General features: G+C 46.9%; 1 protein-coding gene across 3 annotated transcripts in view; it reads right to left on the bottom strand.

Moving 5' to 3' along the window:
• Window positions 1-12575, bottom strand: part of ARID1B (AT-rich interaction domain 1B) — a 358041-nt gene that overhangs the window by 232891 nt on the left and 112575 nt on the right. For all 3 annotated transcript variants that reach the window (XM_040965219.1, XM_040965217.1, XM_040965218.1), the window contains one exon: window positions 8878-9027. In XM_040965219.1, coding sequence (XP_040821153.1) covers window positions 8878-9027 — 150 coding nt within the window. The remainder of the gene's footprint in view (window positions 1-8877; window positions 9028-12575) is intronic.

The following is a 12575-nucleotide window of genomic DNA, read 5'->3' as shown; positions in this document are numbered from 1 at the left end:
GGCCACAAGCAGGGAGCTGGATGTGAAACAGGGATGCCGGACACAAACTGGCCCCAGAATGGGTTTCCAGTGCATGAAAGCCGAGGACTTAAGCCATTAAGGTGTCGGCCTTCTGGAGGAGAAAACAACCAGACCAACGCACCGACCAGGCTGAAAACCTGCTCCAAACAGACGATAAAGGCACTCTGAGGTCATCAGTAGACAAGCGAACTTGGCCAGGCGAGCAGAAGGCAGGAATCACACTGCTCATTGCGAGGACAGAGCATAGAAAGAATGCCTCTGCAGCATGCATACGGAAATATTTGAAAATGCGACGCGTGGCTGGGATTTACACAAAGCACTGAAGAAAGAGGAGGCGCCCCAGGGAGATGAGGTAAGGAAGCCAATACGGCCAGACCCCAGCAGTAAGGAAGGAGGCTCCAGCCCAGGAGCACCCATTGCAGCACCCTGCTTCTTCCGCAGGTGCAGACAGCCAAACAGGACCCTACGGGGCTCCCGCAGCACCCTGCTTCTTCCGCAGGTGCAGACAGCCAACCCTACAGGGCTTCCGCAGCACCCTGCTTCTTCCGCAGGTGCAGACAGCCAACCCTACGGGGCTTCCAGAAGACAGGACCCTACGGAGCTGCCGCAGCACCCTGCTTCTTCCGCAGGTGCAGACAGCCAACCCTACAGGGCTTCCGCAGCACCCTGCTTCTTCCGCAGGTGCAGACAGCCAACCCCACGGGGCTTCCAGAAGACAGGACCCTACGGGGCTGCCGCAGCACCCTGCTTCTTTCGCAGGTGCAGACAGCCAACCCTACGGGGCTTCCGCAGCACCCTGCTTCTTCCGCAGGTGCAGACAGCCAACCCTACGGGGCTGCCGCAGCACCCTGCTTCTTCCGCAGGTGCAGACAGCCAACCCTACGGGGCTTCCAGAAGACAGGACCCAGAGGCTACCCGCAAAGTGAAGGCAAACTAGTCCCTCAGCACACACGAACTGAAAAGCCAGTCTTCTAAAGTAAGAACAGAGGGCCCAGCGGTAACCAACGGCTAACATGCTTGCCTTGAATGGATCCCATTTGGACACCAGTTCTAATCCCGGCATCCCTGCTTCCCATCCAGCTCCCTGCTTATAGCCTGGGAAAGCAGTTGAGGATGGCCCAAAGCCTTGGGACCCCACACCCATGTAGGAGACCTTGAAGAACTCCTAGCTCCTGGCATCAGATTGGCTCAGCTTCAGCCGTTATGGTCACTTGGGGAGTGAATCAGTTGTCAAAACATCTTTGTCTCTGCTCCTCTCAATTTATCTGACTCTCCAATAAAAATAATTGTCGTTAAAAAGAAAAAGAAAAAGAAAAAGAAAAAAAAGGGTCAATAGTTAAACAGAGAGAGAGGAAGGCATAGAAAGCTTCCACCTGCCGGTTCATGTGCAAGGGCAGGGCCAGGTGGATGCCAAGAAGCCAGGAGCTGCTTCTGGGTTTCCCCCATGTGGGAGCAGGTGCCCAGACACTTGAGCCATCCTCTGCTGCTTTTCCTGGGCCACAAGCAGGGAGCTGGGTCAGAAGTGGAGCAGTCAGCATTGCAGGCGGTGGCTTTATCCACCATGCCACAACACTAGCGCTAAAGCAAACAAAATTTAACTAAGAATTCACTGGAGCGGGGGTTAAAAAAAATAAATAAAAGCAAGTGGGATATATGCATCAGTAAAGAAGCATACAGGATAACAGGATACAGTCATGGTCAGCGCAGACAAGTAACAGAACCAGAAAAATCAAAGACATCTTAGAAAGGTGTCCAGCAAGAAAAAGTAATAACAAAATGGTTTATGTGTGAATATCAGAGGTATTAGACTAATAAGGATTAATATTATTAATATTTGTTACTAAGGCTGAAAAGTTAGATGAAATGAATAAATTCCTAAAATGTAGTACTTCCAGAAGTTCATAGGAAATGGAATTAAAGGAAAATTTTAAACATTTTCATAATGAGTTTCTTCAAATATCTGTCTTCTGTGAAATCTCTGAAAATTCATATATTTGAGTTTAAAAAAAAATTTGCACCCCAATAAAGCTGTTTCTTAATTCCATTTTCAGTAAGCTTTATGAAACACCCTTTTGTACGCAAAAGTGACTTCACAAGAATTTGATAACTTGATTAGAAACAAGATCCACAATAGAAATGGCATCAAGGGGACAGTGACGACAGGCCAAAAGCTCCACCGTGCTTCACAGCTCTTGAAAGGCCAGGTGATTCTTCAGCCCGCCTCGTCCACTCTGGGCAGCCAGCACGTAGGAGAGCTGGGGTGCCACTTGCTGCCCAGACTCCTGAACCAGAGACCCACCGGAGCTAACTCCTCTCCCAGCCCCGCGCGAGGCCTCGCAGGCAGGCAGGTGACAGCTCATGTGCTCGGGTCGCCCTCATCCAGGCAGAACTGGCCTTACTTCTAGGTTACAGCGTCAGCCTGGCCCACGCTGGCTGCTGTTGGCATCTGGGGAGTGAGCCAGTAGATGAAAGAGCTCTCTTTGTCTCTCTGTATTCAAATTAAATAAATTTACTCCCTCATACACTGATTGTTGTTAAGAGATGATTCTCGATTTATCTTACAATGCTCAAAACTTCACAAAGTGAGCTGGTACAGTGGCATTACATGCTAATCTCTGCTTGCAGTGCTGGCATCCCGTATAGACACGTTCATGTCTAGGCTGCTCCACTTCCAACCCAGTTCCCTACTAATGTCCTGGAAAAGCAGTAGATGATGGCCCAAGGCCTTGGGGCCCTGCACCCATGTGGGAGACCCAGCAGAAGCTCCTGCTGCCAGCTTCAGACCGGCCCAGCTTTGGCTGTTGCACACATCTGGGGAGATCTCTGTCTCTTCCTCTGATTTTCATAAACGGCATAAATGTTTAAAAACCTCAAAGAGTTAATTACAGAATACTCTCATTCGTGAACACTCATTCAAGAAACCCAAGCACAGCTAGCAAACTGAGTTCATTGATGCATTAAAAGTAATATAGTAAGAGGCTAGAAATATTTCCAAATACAAGTTCAAGTTAACACTTTTTATTTTAAAAGGGTAAGAAAATAAAGTAACCATCTTATTTGACAAAAAGTAAGAGAAGATCCAGATTCCATTCATGATAAAAACCTCTAAGCAGGGCCGGCGGCGAGGCCTAGCAGCTAAGGTCCTCGCCTTGAATGCCCCGGGATCCATATGGGCGCCACTTGTGAAGCCATGCACAATTTAGAATATATCCAAAACACCTGTCTTACGACAAACCAACATGCATCCCTATGTTCATAGCAGCACAATCAGTAATTGCAAAAACATGGAAGCAACCAAAATGCCTATCAACAGAAGACTGAATAAGAAAGCTATGGTTCATCTACTCCATGGAATACTACTCAGCTATTAAAAAAAACAAAATGCAGTTCTTTGTGGCTAAATGGGCCCAACTGGAAACTACAATGCTAAGGGAAATGAGCGAATCCCAAAAGGTTAGATACCACATGTTCGCCTTGATTTAACTTGTAATTTTTGTTTGGTTGTTGGTTATTTTTTGAACCTGTCATTGACACTATCTCAACCCAGATGTTTCGAAGAATGGAACTTGCATTATTTTTAACATATTGTTTACCCAATACTATGTCAATTAATTCCATAATGTTGTATATTGATACTGAGGTTTTGTTGGGGCTTTTAACTGACCGGATCTTTACTCTGTTAGCCCTATCTTCAGACTAGAGAAGGTCTCCCCAAGAGGCCACTGAACTTATCTGGACAATAAGACGCTGGACTTTATGCTAGATATGTGTTTGCAAGGAACGAATCTCAACTGATCTTGAACTGTGGTTATGCAACAAGGTGGAGGAATCCACCATGGGGGGAGGGGTAAGGGAGGGATAGGGGGAATCCCCAGTGCCTATAAAACTGTATCACATAATACAATGTTAACAACAATTAAAAAAAAAAAAGTAAATACATGTTGGAAAAGCAGCAAATGTATTTTCTGCAGGTACGCCAGCAAGTTTGTGAGAGAAGTTAGAAGTTAAGCTTGACCCGGCCTGGTGGCCTAGTGGCTAAAGTCCTCACCTTACACTCACTGGGATCCCATATGGGCGCCGGTTCTAATCCTGGCTGCCCCACTTCCCATCCAGCTCCCTGCTTGTGGCCTGGGAAAGCAGTCGAGGACGGCCCAAAGCCTTGGGACCCTGCACCCGTGTGGGAGACCTGGAAGAGGCTCCTGGCTCCTAGCTTTGGATCAGTACAGCACCGGCTTTTGCGCTCACTTGGAGTGTGTACCATAGGATGGAAGATCTTCCTGTCTCTCCTCCTCTCTGTACATCTGACTTTCCAATAAAAATAAATAAATCTTAAAAAAATTCTCTCTTAAAAAAAAAACCTCTAAGCAAACTAGTAGATCCTTGTTCCAACAAGGAGCCAAACCCCCTGCAAGGAGACAACGCCTTCTCCAACAACAGATTCCCCACACCGCAGGTCTGTCTAGCATGGTCTCGGTGGCTAGCACTTACCAAGGTAACTCTGTCCACACCAAGCCCCTAAACATCAAAGTAGCTAATTACTTACAAAACCCTGAGTCCTGACCCTCACTTCCCTAATCCCACTTAGGCATCTGTAGCGCACACCCCTGTGCCCTACCACTCCAAGTTGGGATAGAACACCGTACGATGCTCCCTCCCTGTCCCAAGCCCAGCTGGTGCCATAACCAACAGGCTGCTGGTCTGACCACTGCGATCCACCCAAACTCCAACTGTTCAAGTAAGAGACTTCTGCTTGCTTTATCGTTACTGCTTTATCAGTATTGCCCGTTTCATGGAAAAGCATACAGACACGCACACAGAGGAACTGGTGTGCTGCTGTAGCAAGGCAGTCATCTACCTGCAGGACTGGCATCCAATACGGTACCAGTTTGAGTTCCAGATTCTCTGCTTCCCATCCAACTCCCTGAGTGTGGCCTGGGAGAACAGGCCCAAGGATGGCCCAAGGCCTTAGGTCCCTGCACCAACTTGGAAGACCTGGAATAAGCTCTGTTACAAAACACTGACTAATACAAGAGCCTGCAAGAAAATGCATTGAAATATTCCAATTAATACTGTTTATACTTATGCCTCTCTCCACTGATAGAAAAATACTACAAATAAAACGGAGAGTTCCTTTACAACCTGGCAGTACCAAAGGGTCTTTCAAACACCCACTAGAGAGAAATCCAGAAATGAGATTGGTAATTCTGACTAATAATTTTTTAAAATTACACATGGTATGAAACCTGTAATAACTGTGAGAATACATATTAACTTTTTAAAGAAAGATTTATTTATTTTTATTGGAAAGCCAGATATACAGAGAGCAGGAGAGATAGAGAGGAAGATTTTCTGTCTGATGATTCACTCCCTAAGTGAGCACAATGGCCGGTGCTGCACCTATCTGAAGCCAGGAGCCAGGAACTTCTTCCAGGTCTCCCACACGGGTGCTGGGTCCCAAGGCTTTGGGTCATTCTCGACTGCTTTTCCAGGCCACAAGCAGGGAGCTGGATGGGAAGCAGGGCTGCCGGTCCCAGAATACATATTAACTTTTAAAAGGCAAAGACTACACAAAAATGCAATATAAAAAAAGGTATTGGGACGATGCAATTACCTAATGGCTAAATCCTTGCCCTGCATGCACCGGAATCACATATGGTGCCTGATCCATTTCCCATCCAGCTCCCTGCCTGTGGCCTGGGAATGCAGTCGAGGACAGCCCAAAGCCTTGGGACCCTACACCCTGTGGGAGACACGGAAAGAAGCTCCTGGCTCCTGGCTTTAGATCGGCATGGCTCTAGCTGTTGGTGCTACTTGGACAGTAGGCCAGCAGAGAGATCTTTCGTTCTGTATCTCCGCTCTATAAAAATGCCTTTTCAATACAAACAAATAAATCTTTTTTAAAAAGCGTCAGTGTACAGTCTGGGGAAAAAAAAAAAAAAAGAAAACCCAAATGCTTTTAAAATAAGTGCAATGCTCCACAACACTTCCAACAAGACAAATGTATACTAAAATATTTGTTATCAGATTTGCACAAATCTAGAAGCTTTGCAAAACCATGCCATTGTCACGTGTGGGGAAGCAGCCCTCTCACAGGTGACAGGAATGCAGATGGCGAAGAAGATGCTCTCCTCAGTGACAGAGGCACACAGCCTCTGCCTCGGGGACTGCTGCCAGGAAACTTCCCTACACACATTGTTGCTGCCTATAGAGTGACACAGACACAACAATGTGCATCACAGCAGCAGGTGTCATTTGCAAACAGTTCTCTGGGCAATAGCATCTAAGTGAGTTGGAGAGGGGAAAAAAGAAGAAGAAGAATCTGAGACGTGTACCATAGTACGCCATCATTTGTACAAAATAGGGCAAAATGTTCAATATGATATTGTACTCCTTTCTATAAAGGACACTCCAGAAAAACACACAATAAGCAAAGTGGCTTTCCTGGCAAAGCGGAGGGTAGGCAGTGACGTGGGCAAGGGGAGCTAAGATTGAGACGAGACTTCTCTCTGGATGCTCCCCTTTTAAAAATTCAAATAGTGAGGAGGAACCAATCACATTAAGATACAAAGTACATTTGCTGTCTGACAGCCTTGGACAAAATCCAGAGTGGCCAGGTGTAAACCACCCAGACACACCTTGAGCTACTAGAGAATCTGGTTGCACAGCCTGACTCCAGTTCCTCGCGAGGGCTTACGTACGTGGGAAATGGGTCTGTGGGCAGAAGCTCTCTCACTCACTTGCTCCTGTTCTCCCTCTTTCATATATATAAATTTTAATAAGCAAGCAAGCATATCAGAAGGAAGGAATGCTCTAATTTAACAGTCACAATTCTTGGGTCTTAAAAAGTATGTGAATGTAGTGTTATAAATTTTTATTACAATCTGACTTGATTTTGATAATACTCTCTTAAAAACCTTTCCTTTTGGGATTGATTCAGGGGAATTTTATTACTATTAGGCAAACTTTTGTAAAAGTGTCAGGCCAACAAACTCTTAAAAGCCAGGACTGTTCTTGTCAAACCAGATTGCCTGGCTAGGAAACCTGTCTTAAACTCCACCCTTCTGTCCCACAATGACTTGAACGAAACCCCAACATGCCCTGTCACTCTAAAGCTAGGCAGTCTGAACAAGGAAAATCCTGCAATATTACCCTGAGGGAGTGTCTAGTTTCACTCGGAATAGTCTCCAATGATCACACTTTCACTGAAGAATCATGGCTACGCAGTGTTTCTTAACATGTAACTTGTCATATCCAAACTGTTCAAATAATGTACCATCAAAACATTAGATATCCCTCAAGGAAGCACATAAAATAGCATTTACTAAAATAACATTCCACCTGCAGCACATTGGAAACATTTAAATATGAAGGATGTTAAATAACTAATTGTCATGTGGTGGAAGTCGTCAGTAAAGGCTTCATAAGAGGAAGTAAATTTTGAACTTGGTCCTGAAAGAAATGACGGGCATTGTGAATCCTTAATCAAACTTGTTTTATCATCAGAGATTCATTTCAGAACACTAGAGTAAAATGAACAATGCATTCTCATGCAGGGGTCCTTAGAACATTCCATGTCCACAGAGAAGTTCGGAAAAGCTTTGCATGCTGCTTGAAAAAGTCGGTAATTTTATCACAACCCAGATAACGTCTCTCTCTTGAAAGAACTGATACTCAAAGTGGTTTTAAGTTTTCACACACTTTAATAAAGCACTAGGTCAGATAACTCTGAAACAACGTGCATTCCCACTTGCACAAACCCCACATGTGTCAACATTCTGGAAGCCTACACAGGAAAGGCAAGAAGGTTCAAAACCTTGAACTCTGGTCACTGCTTCAACATGGTCAACTTCACGTCTCACGCTCTTTAGGTAGTGCTAGGGGAGTAGGCCTCAGCAAACCCAAGCCAACACTTAAGAATCAGCCCAACTGATCAAATTAAGGCCGATACATTTATCGACTTTGTTAAAGGGCAACAATTATTCAGGCCAAACAAGAGGCTCTTTCAAAACGAAAAGTTAAAACCACCTGTGCTTTCCTAGCTTCACCAGGCTCACTCTTCTTAGAGCGAGAGAAAATGACCAACACAGAATTAAGTGAAGATGCTCCAGGCTGGACACGTGTGCACCCCAACATTCACCTGAATTCCCAGCAAGAGCTGCTTAACCAGGCCTCCGTTCCATGTCACTCACGAGTAACCCTCTAAACTCAATCTAAATCTCTATAATAAACGTACAGTCACTATTTTCCCATGAACCACATTCACTGAAATATGTATGTCCTAATAACCTCAGAGTTTTTAATGAGGCGCACTTGGGCCCGAAACGGCAGGATACAGCTGAGAACTCCAGTTCTTCTAACCCCTTCGTGCACTGGAGTCGAGGTGATGGGGCTGGGACGGGGATTGTGGAAGGATAGCAACAGTGTCAAGGGCAACACAGCTTGATAGGATACACTTACCCACTGAAACACAAGTTAGGTCAGCTCAGAAGCAAACACAGCACAAGGATGAAGGCTTTGTCCTGAACACTCCCTCACAAAGCGGCCAAGCTCCATGTCACAAGATTCAGACCACAAACGACAATGAGCCTGCACTCACTGGTGCCTTTCTCGTCACCAGCTAGCAAGCAGGCAGCTCTAATGCTGGCCATGCTCGCCTGCCTCCACCCGGAGAGAGGGCAAAGTGGGGGAGGACAGGACACAGGGGAAGGAAGGGAGAGAGGGAGGGCAGATGAGGCTCCGGTTTTGCATTGTATTAAAACCCACCAAGGACCACCACTCTTAAGAGGGGTCCCGGGCTGCCTCTGCACACAGACCTGGAGGAGATAACAGAATCTGGGAGCAGTGGGCTGTGCTCACCTGCTGAGGCTGGTACCTCTGCTGGGACTGGGCCGGGAGGTACTGCGCCTGGGGCGGGAGGTGCGGCGGCTGCGGCTGCTGGTTGTAGTAAGGCTGCTGGCCCTGCTGGCAGTAACCGCTCACGCCTTGCTGTCCATACTGAGGTGGCATCTGTCAAAAAGTCAAACAAAGAAATGAGAAAATTAAAACATGCAAGAAAAGGAAATCAAGCAGTTCCAGAGCAGTAGCATAGAGTGAGTTCTTGCTAAGCAACTGAACAGAATATTTTCATCGTCTTTGTCAGATGAACTGGCATGCAGCCTCCTGCTAACACAGTCACAGAAGTCAAAGATAACACGGCTCTGCCTTAATAATCACATTTTGTGAAATGTTAAGTATTGATAACATCCTAAACAGCAACCAGGGTGGAGGCGCCTCGTGCTCGGGGCATCCCAGGAACTGCCTCGGTGAGGAGAGGCCCCAGCAGTCAGCTCACTAAAGCTTCCTAGGATGATTGTGCTGTTGCTTCCACAGGTCAAAGCGACCATGGAAGGCTGTCGGGACATTTATAGCAGGTGCATGCCAGAGACATTAGCAACTGTATTCATGTACACCAAACAACCCAGCCACCAACACGAGCTTTCTAGTAAAGCCATGTTACTGTCATCTCAGTAAGGCAAGCAAGGGCACACGTGACGTGCCTTGCACTGCAAACACCAGACACACACAGAATCAGAACCTCTCATGGGAGGCAGGAGACCTCAAAGGTGCCATCGAAGGAAAATCTTCCGTCACATAACAGGTACATCATTCACTGATCATGTTTCAAAAATTTTGAAAATGGGGGCCAGTGCACTGACTCAACGGGCTAATCCTCTGCCTGTAGTGCTCTCATCCCATATGCGCACTGGTTCGAGTCCCCGCTGTTCCACATTCCATCCAGCTCCCTGCTTGTGGCCTGGGAAAGCAGCGGAGCATAACCCAAGTTCTTTGGCCCCTACATCCACGTGGGAGACCCAGAAAAGGCTTCTGGCTTCAGAGTGGCTTCTTGGGGAGTGAACCAGTGGATAGAAATCTCTTCCTCTCTCTACAAACCTACTCTTCAAGTAAAAAATGAATGAATCTTTTAAAAATTTTTTTGAGAATGAGAACTCCAGGGTCCAGCGCAGTAGTATAGTAGCTAAAGTTCTCGCCTTTCATGTACCAGGATCCCATATAGGTGCCAATTTGCATGCTAACTGCTCCACTTCCCATCTATCCAGCTGCCTATTTGTGGCCTCCAAAAGCAGTCAAGGACGGCTCAAATCCTTGCCACACCCATGTGGGAGACCCAGCTCCTGGTTTTGGATTGGCCCAGTTCTGGACGTTGTGGCCACTTGGGGAGTAAACCATCAAACAGTAGATCTGGTCTGTCTCTCCTTCTCTTTGTAAATCTGATTTTCCAATAAAAATAATAAATAAATCTTTAAAAAGAAAAGAAAATGAGAACTTTATGAACATTTTATATCCCTGATGGGAGAAAGGTAGTAGTAAGTAGTAAAGAGAAAGGAAGTCAAGACAGCAGACAGCAGACCCAGACAGCAGAAAGCCATGCGCAGCTGTGAACGGTGAAGCTCCTGGCCTGGGCACAGCAGGCCCCAGCTGAGGACTGCAGGAACTGGGGCCCCAGGAGTCCACACACCCAAGGGTGTCAGGAGACGGGCCTGCCACCTGATCACAGAACTCACGGTGGGGAGGAACCAACACTCTGAGAGCACAGTATCCACGAACAGCAGCCAGCCAGCAGGCCCAGCTCCGCTTCCCTGGCCCCAGCACCGACCCCAGAGCCGGGGGCCAGTGAGCTCACCTCTGATCACACAGGGCCTCTGCCGCCAGAGCAGATGCATCTGCATCGAAAACCATTTCGCAGCACAGTTGAATTCTTTGCTTTTATTTATTTTACAGTTTGATATTTCATAATGAATGTATGTCCCTGCCATAAGCCAAGTCAAAGAATTTCCACAAAATACAGTTCCACATGCTGGAATCCCGCATACCACCACCACACACTCCCTCCCGCTCAACACCCATATGTTCAATTTGATATCTAATACTATCTCTCACACCATCATCTCTGCAGTTTGATTTGAAGCAGTTAGGCTAACACTTCCTGCCAGTGTTAAAATGACTGCAAAGCTCAGTCAACACAGCCAGCAACTCCCCTAGGAACTGCACTTCACTGTGCTGGCTTTCTCATTTATGGAACCCCTCATGCACAACAATGTAAGTGTTATTTGGGGAAGGGATGCCTCTTGCCTAAGTTGGACAACAACAGGACAGGTTGTAGCAATTGCTAAACTCGACGGCTGACTCTAACTTCCAGAACCATTTTCTGTAATCCATTAGCAGGCATGGGGGCAGAGCAGGGTACAGTGACAGATTTCAGAGGAGCCTTTTGAGGGGACACCAGCCTAAATGTGTGTCCACTCACGGCCCACCTGCCATTCTTCCAGATGCACCCTGTGCGTGCCACAGAGGCTGGTGTGTCGGGCTGCCCTTGTGTCTGCCAGCCCTCAGCAGCAGCCCCAGTGGTGGTGGTTCCTGAACTCTGAGCTCAGTTCCTGCCCCACCCAGGGTGTGTGAATGCAGTTGACCACATGACTGCACGGGTCTCACATCTCCAACTGTAAAATGGGGCTATCTCCTCTATTCATTTACATTGGCACTGTCACCAGAAACACAGCTAGTACTTTAGACTCAACTGCAAGTTACAGCGTTTCCCATCCCTAAGCTATTAAGGCTCTTTCAGTGTTACCTTTAAAACCCACTTTCTCAATATAATATCCACCTGCCTGAAACTAAGGCCTGCTTCTTTAACAGTCATTATTATTGGCTATGTTTTAAACAATCTATATGCAAGACATTTAGAGATCTGTACACTTTTTAGACTTCTTGAATCAAAACATCATGATTATGAAACGTAAATGGGCAGTACAAACATCACGGCAGCCAGCAGGGGTGCTCCTCCTGTTGGCTCAGCCTGCTCCCCTGCCGGGCCTGCGATGCTGCCCTGTGCCAGCACCAGGCTGGGAGGAGATTGCAGGTATTTTACTGGCTGTATGATTCTCTCATGCAGCAACTTAGCTATGTGGAATCTATTTGGTCAACTGGGAGCTGTTGCTTTGTTTTTAATCCATATCCCAGTTTGTCATCATTCTGGATAACTACGATTACCAGACCCTGGCATGCTAGTGACTGTAGCCTATAGTTCCTGTGTCACCAGCGGGGCTGCTGTAAGCGGAGACCCTCCTCACGTGCTTGCCTGTTTTATCATCTGCCTTAGGGAACGTCATTGACCCCCACCATTCTGTTGCTCACTTGTTGGTCACCTGTCCTCATCATTACCACACAAGCTCCCACACTCAAGGACGCCTCCTGGAGAAGGATTTCCCAGTCAAAGGAGTGAACGAATGTAGTTCAATGGATCACAAAGCAAGACAGATCAAAGGACATGAAACACCGAAATCATCTGAACCACCCCAAGCAGGTGCACGATTGGTTTCATCTCACATGGGAGCTCCCTGCACGCATCACCCCCAGCAGTGCCCTAAGCCCAGGGAGCCTCCACCTTGCGGCAGCTGCTCTGGGCCCTTGATCTAAATAAATACACTAGTACCAATAAGTTAGACTAAGTGGGAATCTCCAGAAATGCCTGCAATCAGAACTTCAGTGACTTAAAA

The sequence above is a fragment of the Ochotona curzoniae genome, unplaced genomic scaffold, assembly GCF_017591425.1.
Source record: "Ochotona curzoniae isolate NIBS_2020 unplaced genomic scaffold, NIBS_Ocur_1.0 scaffold_3890, whole genome shotgun sequence".
Classification (NCBI taxonomy): domain Eukaryota; kingdom Metazoa; phylum Chordata; class Mammalia; order Lagomorpha; family Ochotonidae; genus Ochotona; species Ochotona curzoniae.
Note: the sequence above shows the minus strand (reverse complement) of the source record. Positions and strands in the feature narration are given on the sequence as shown.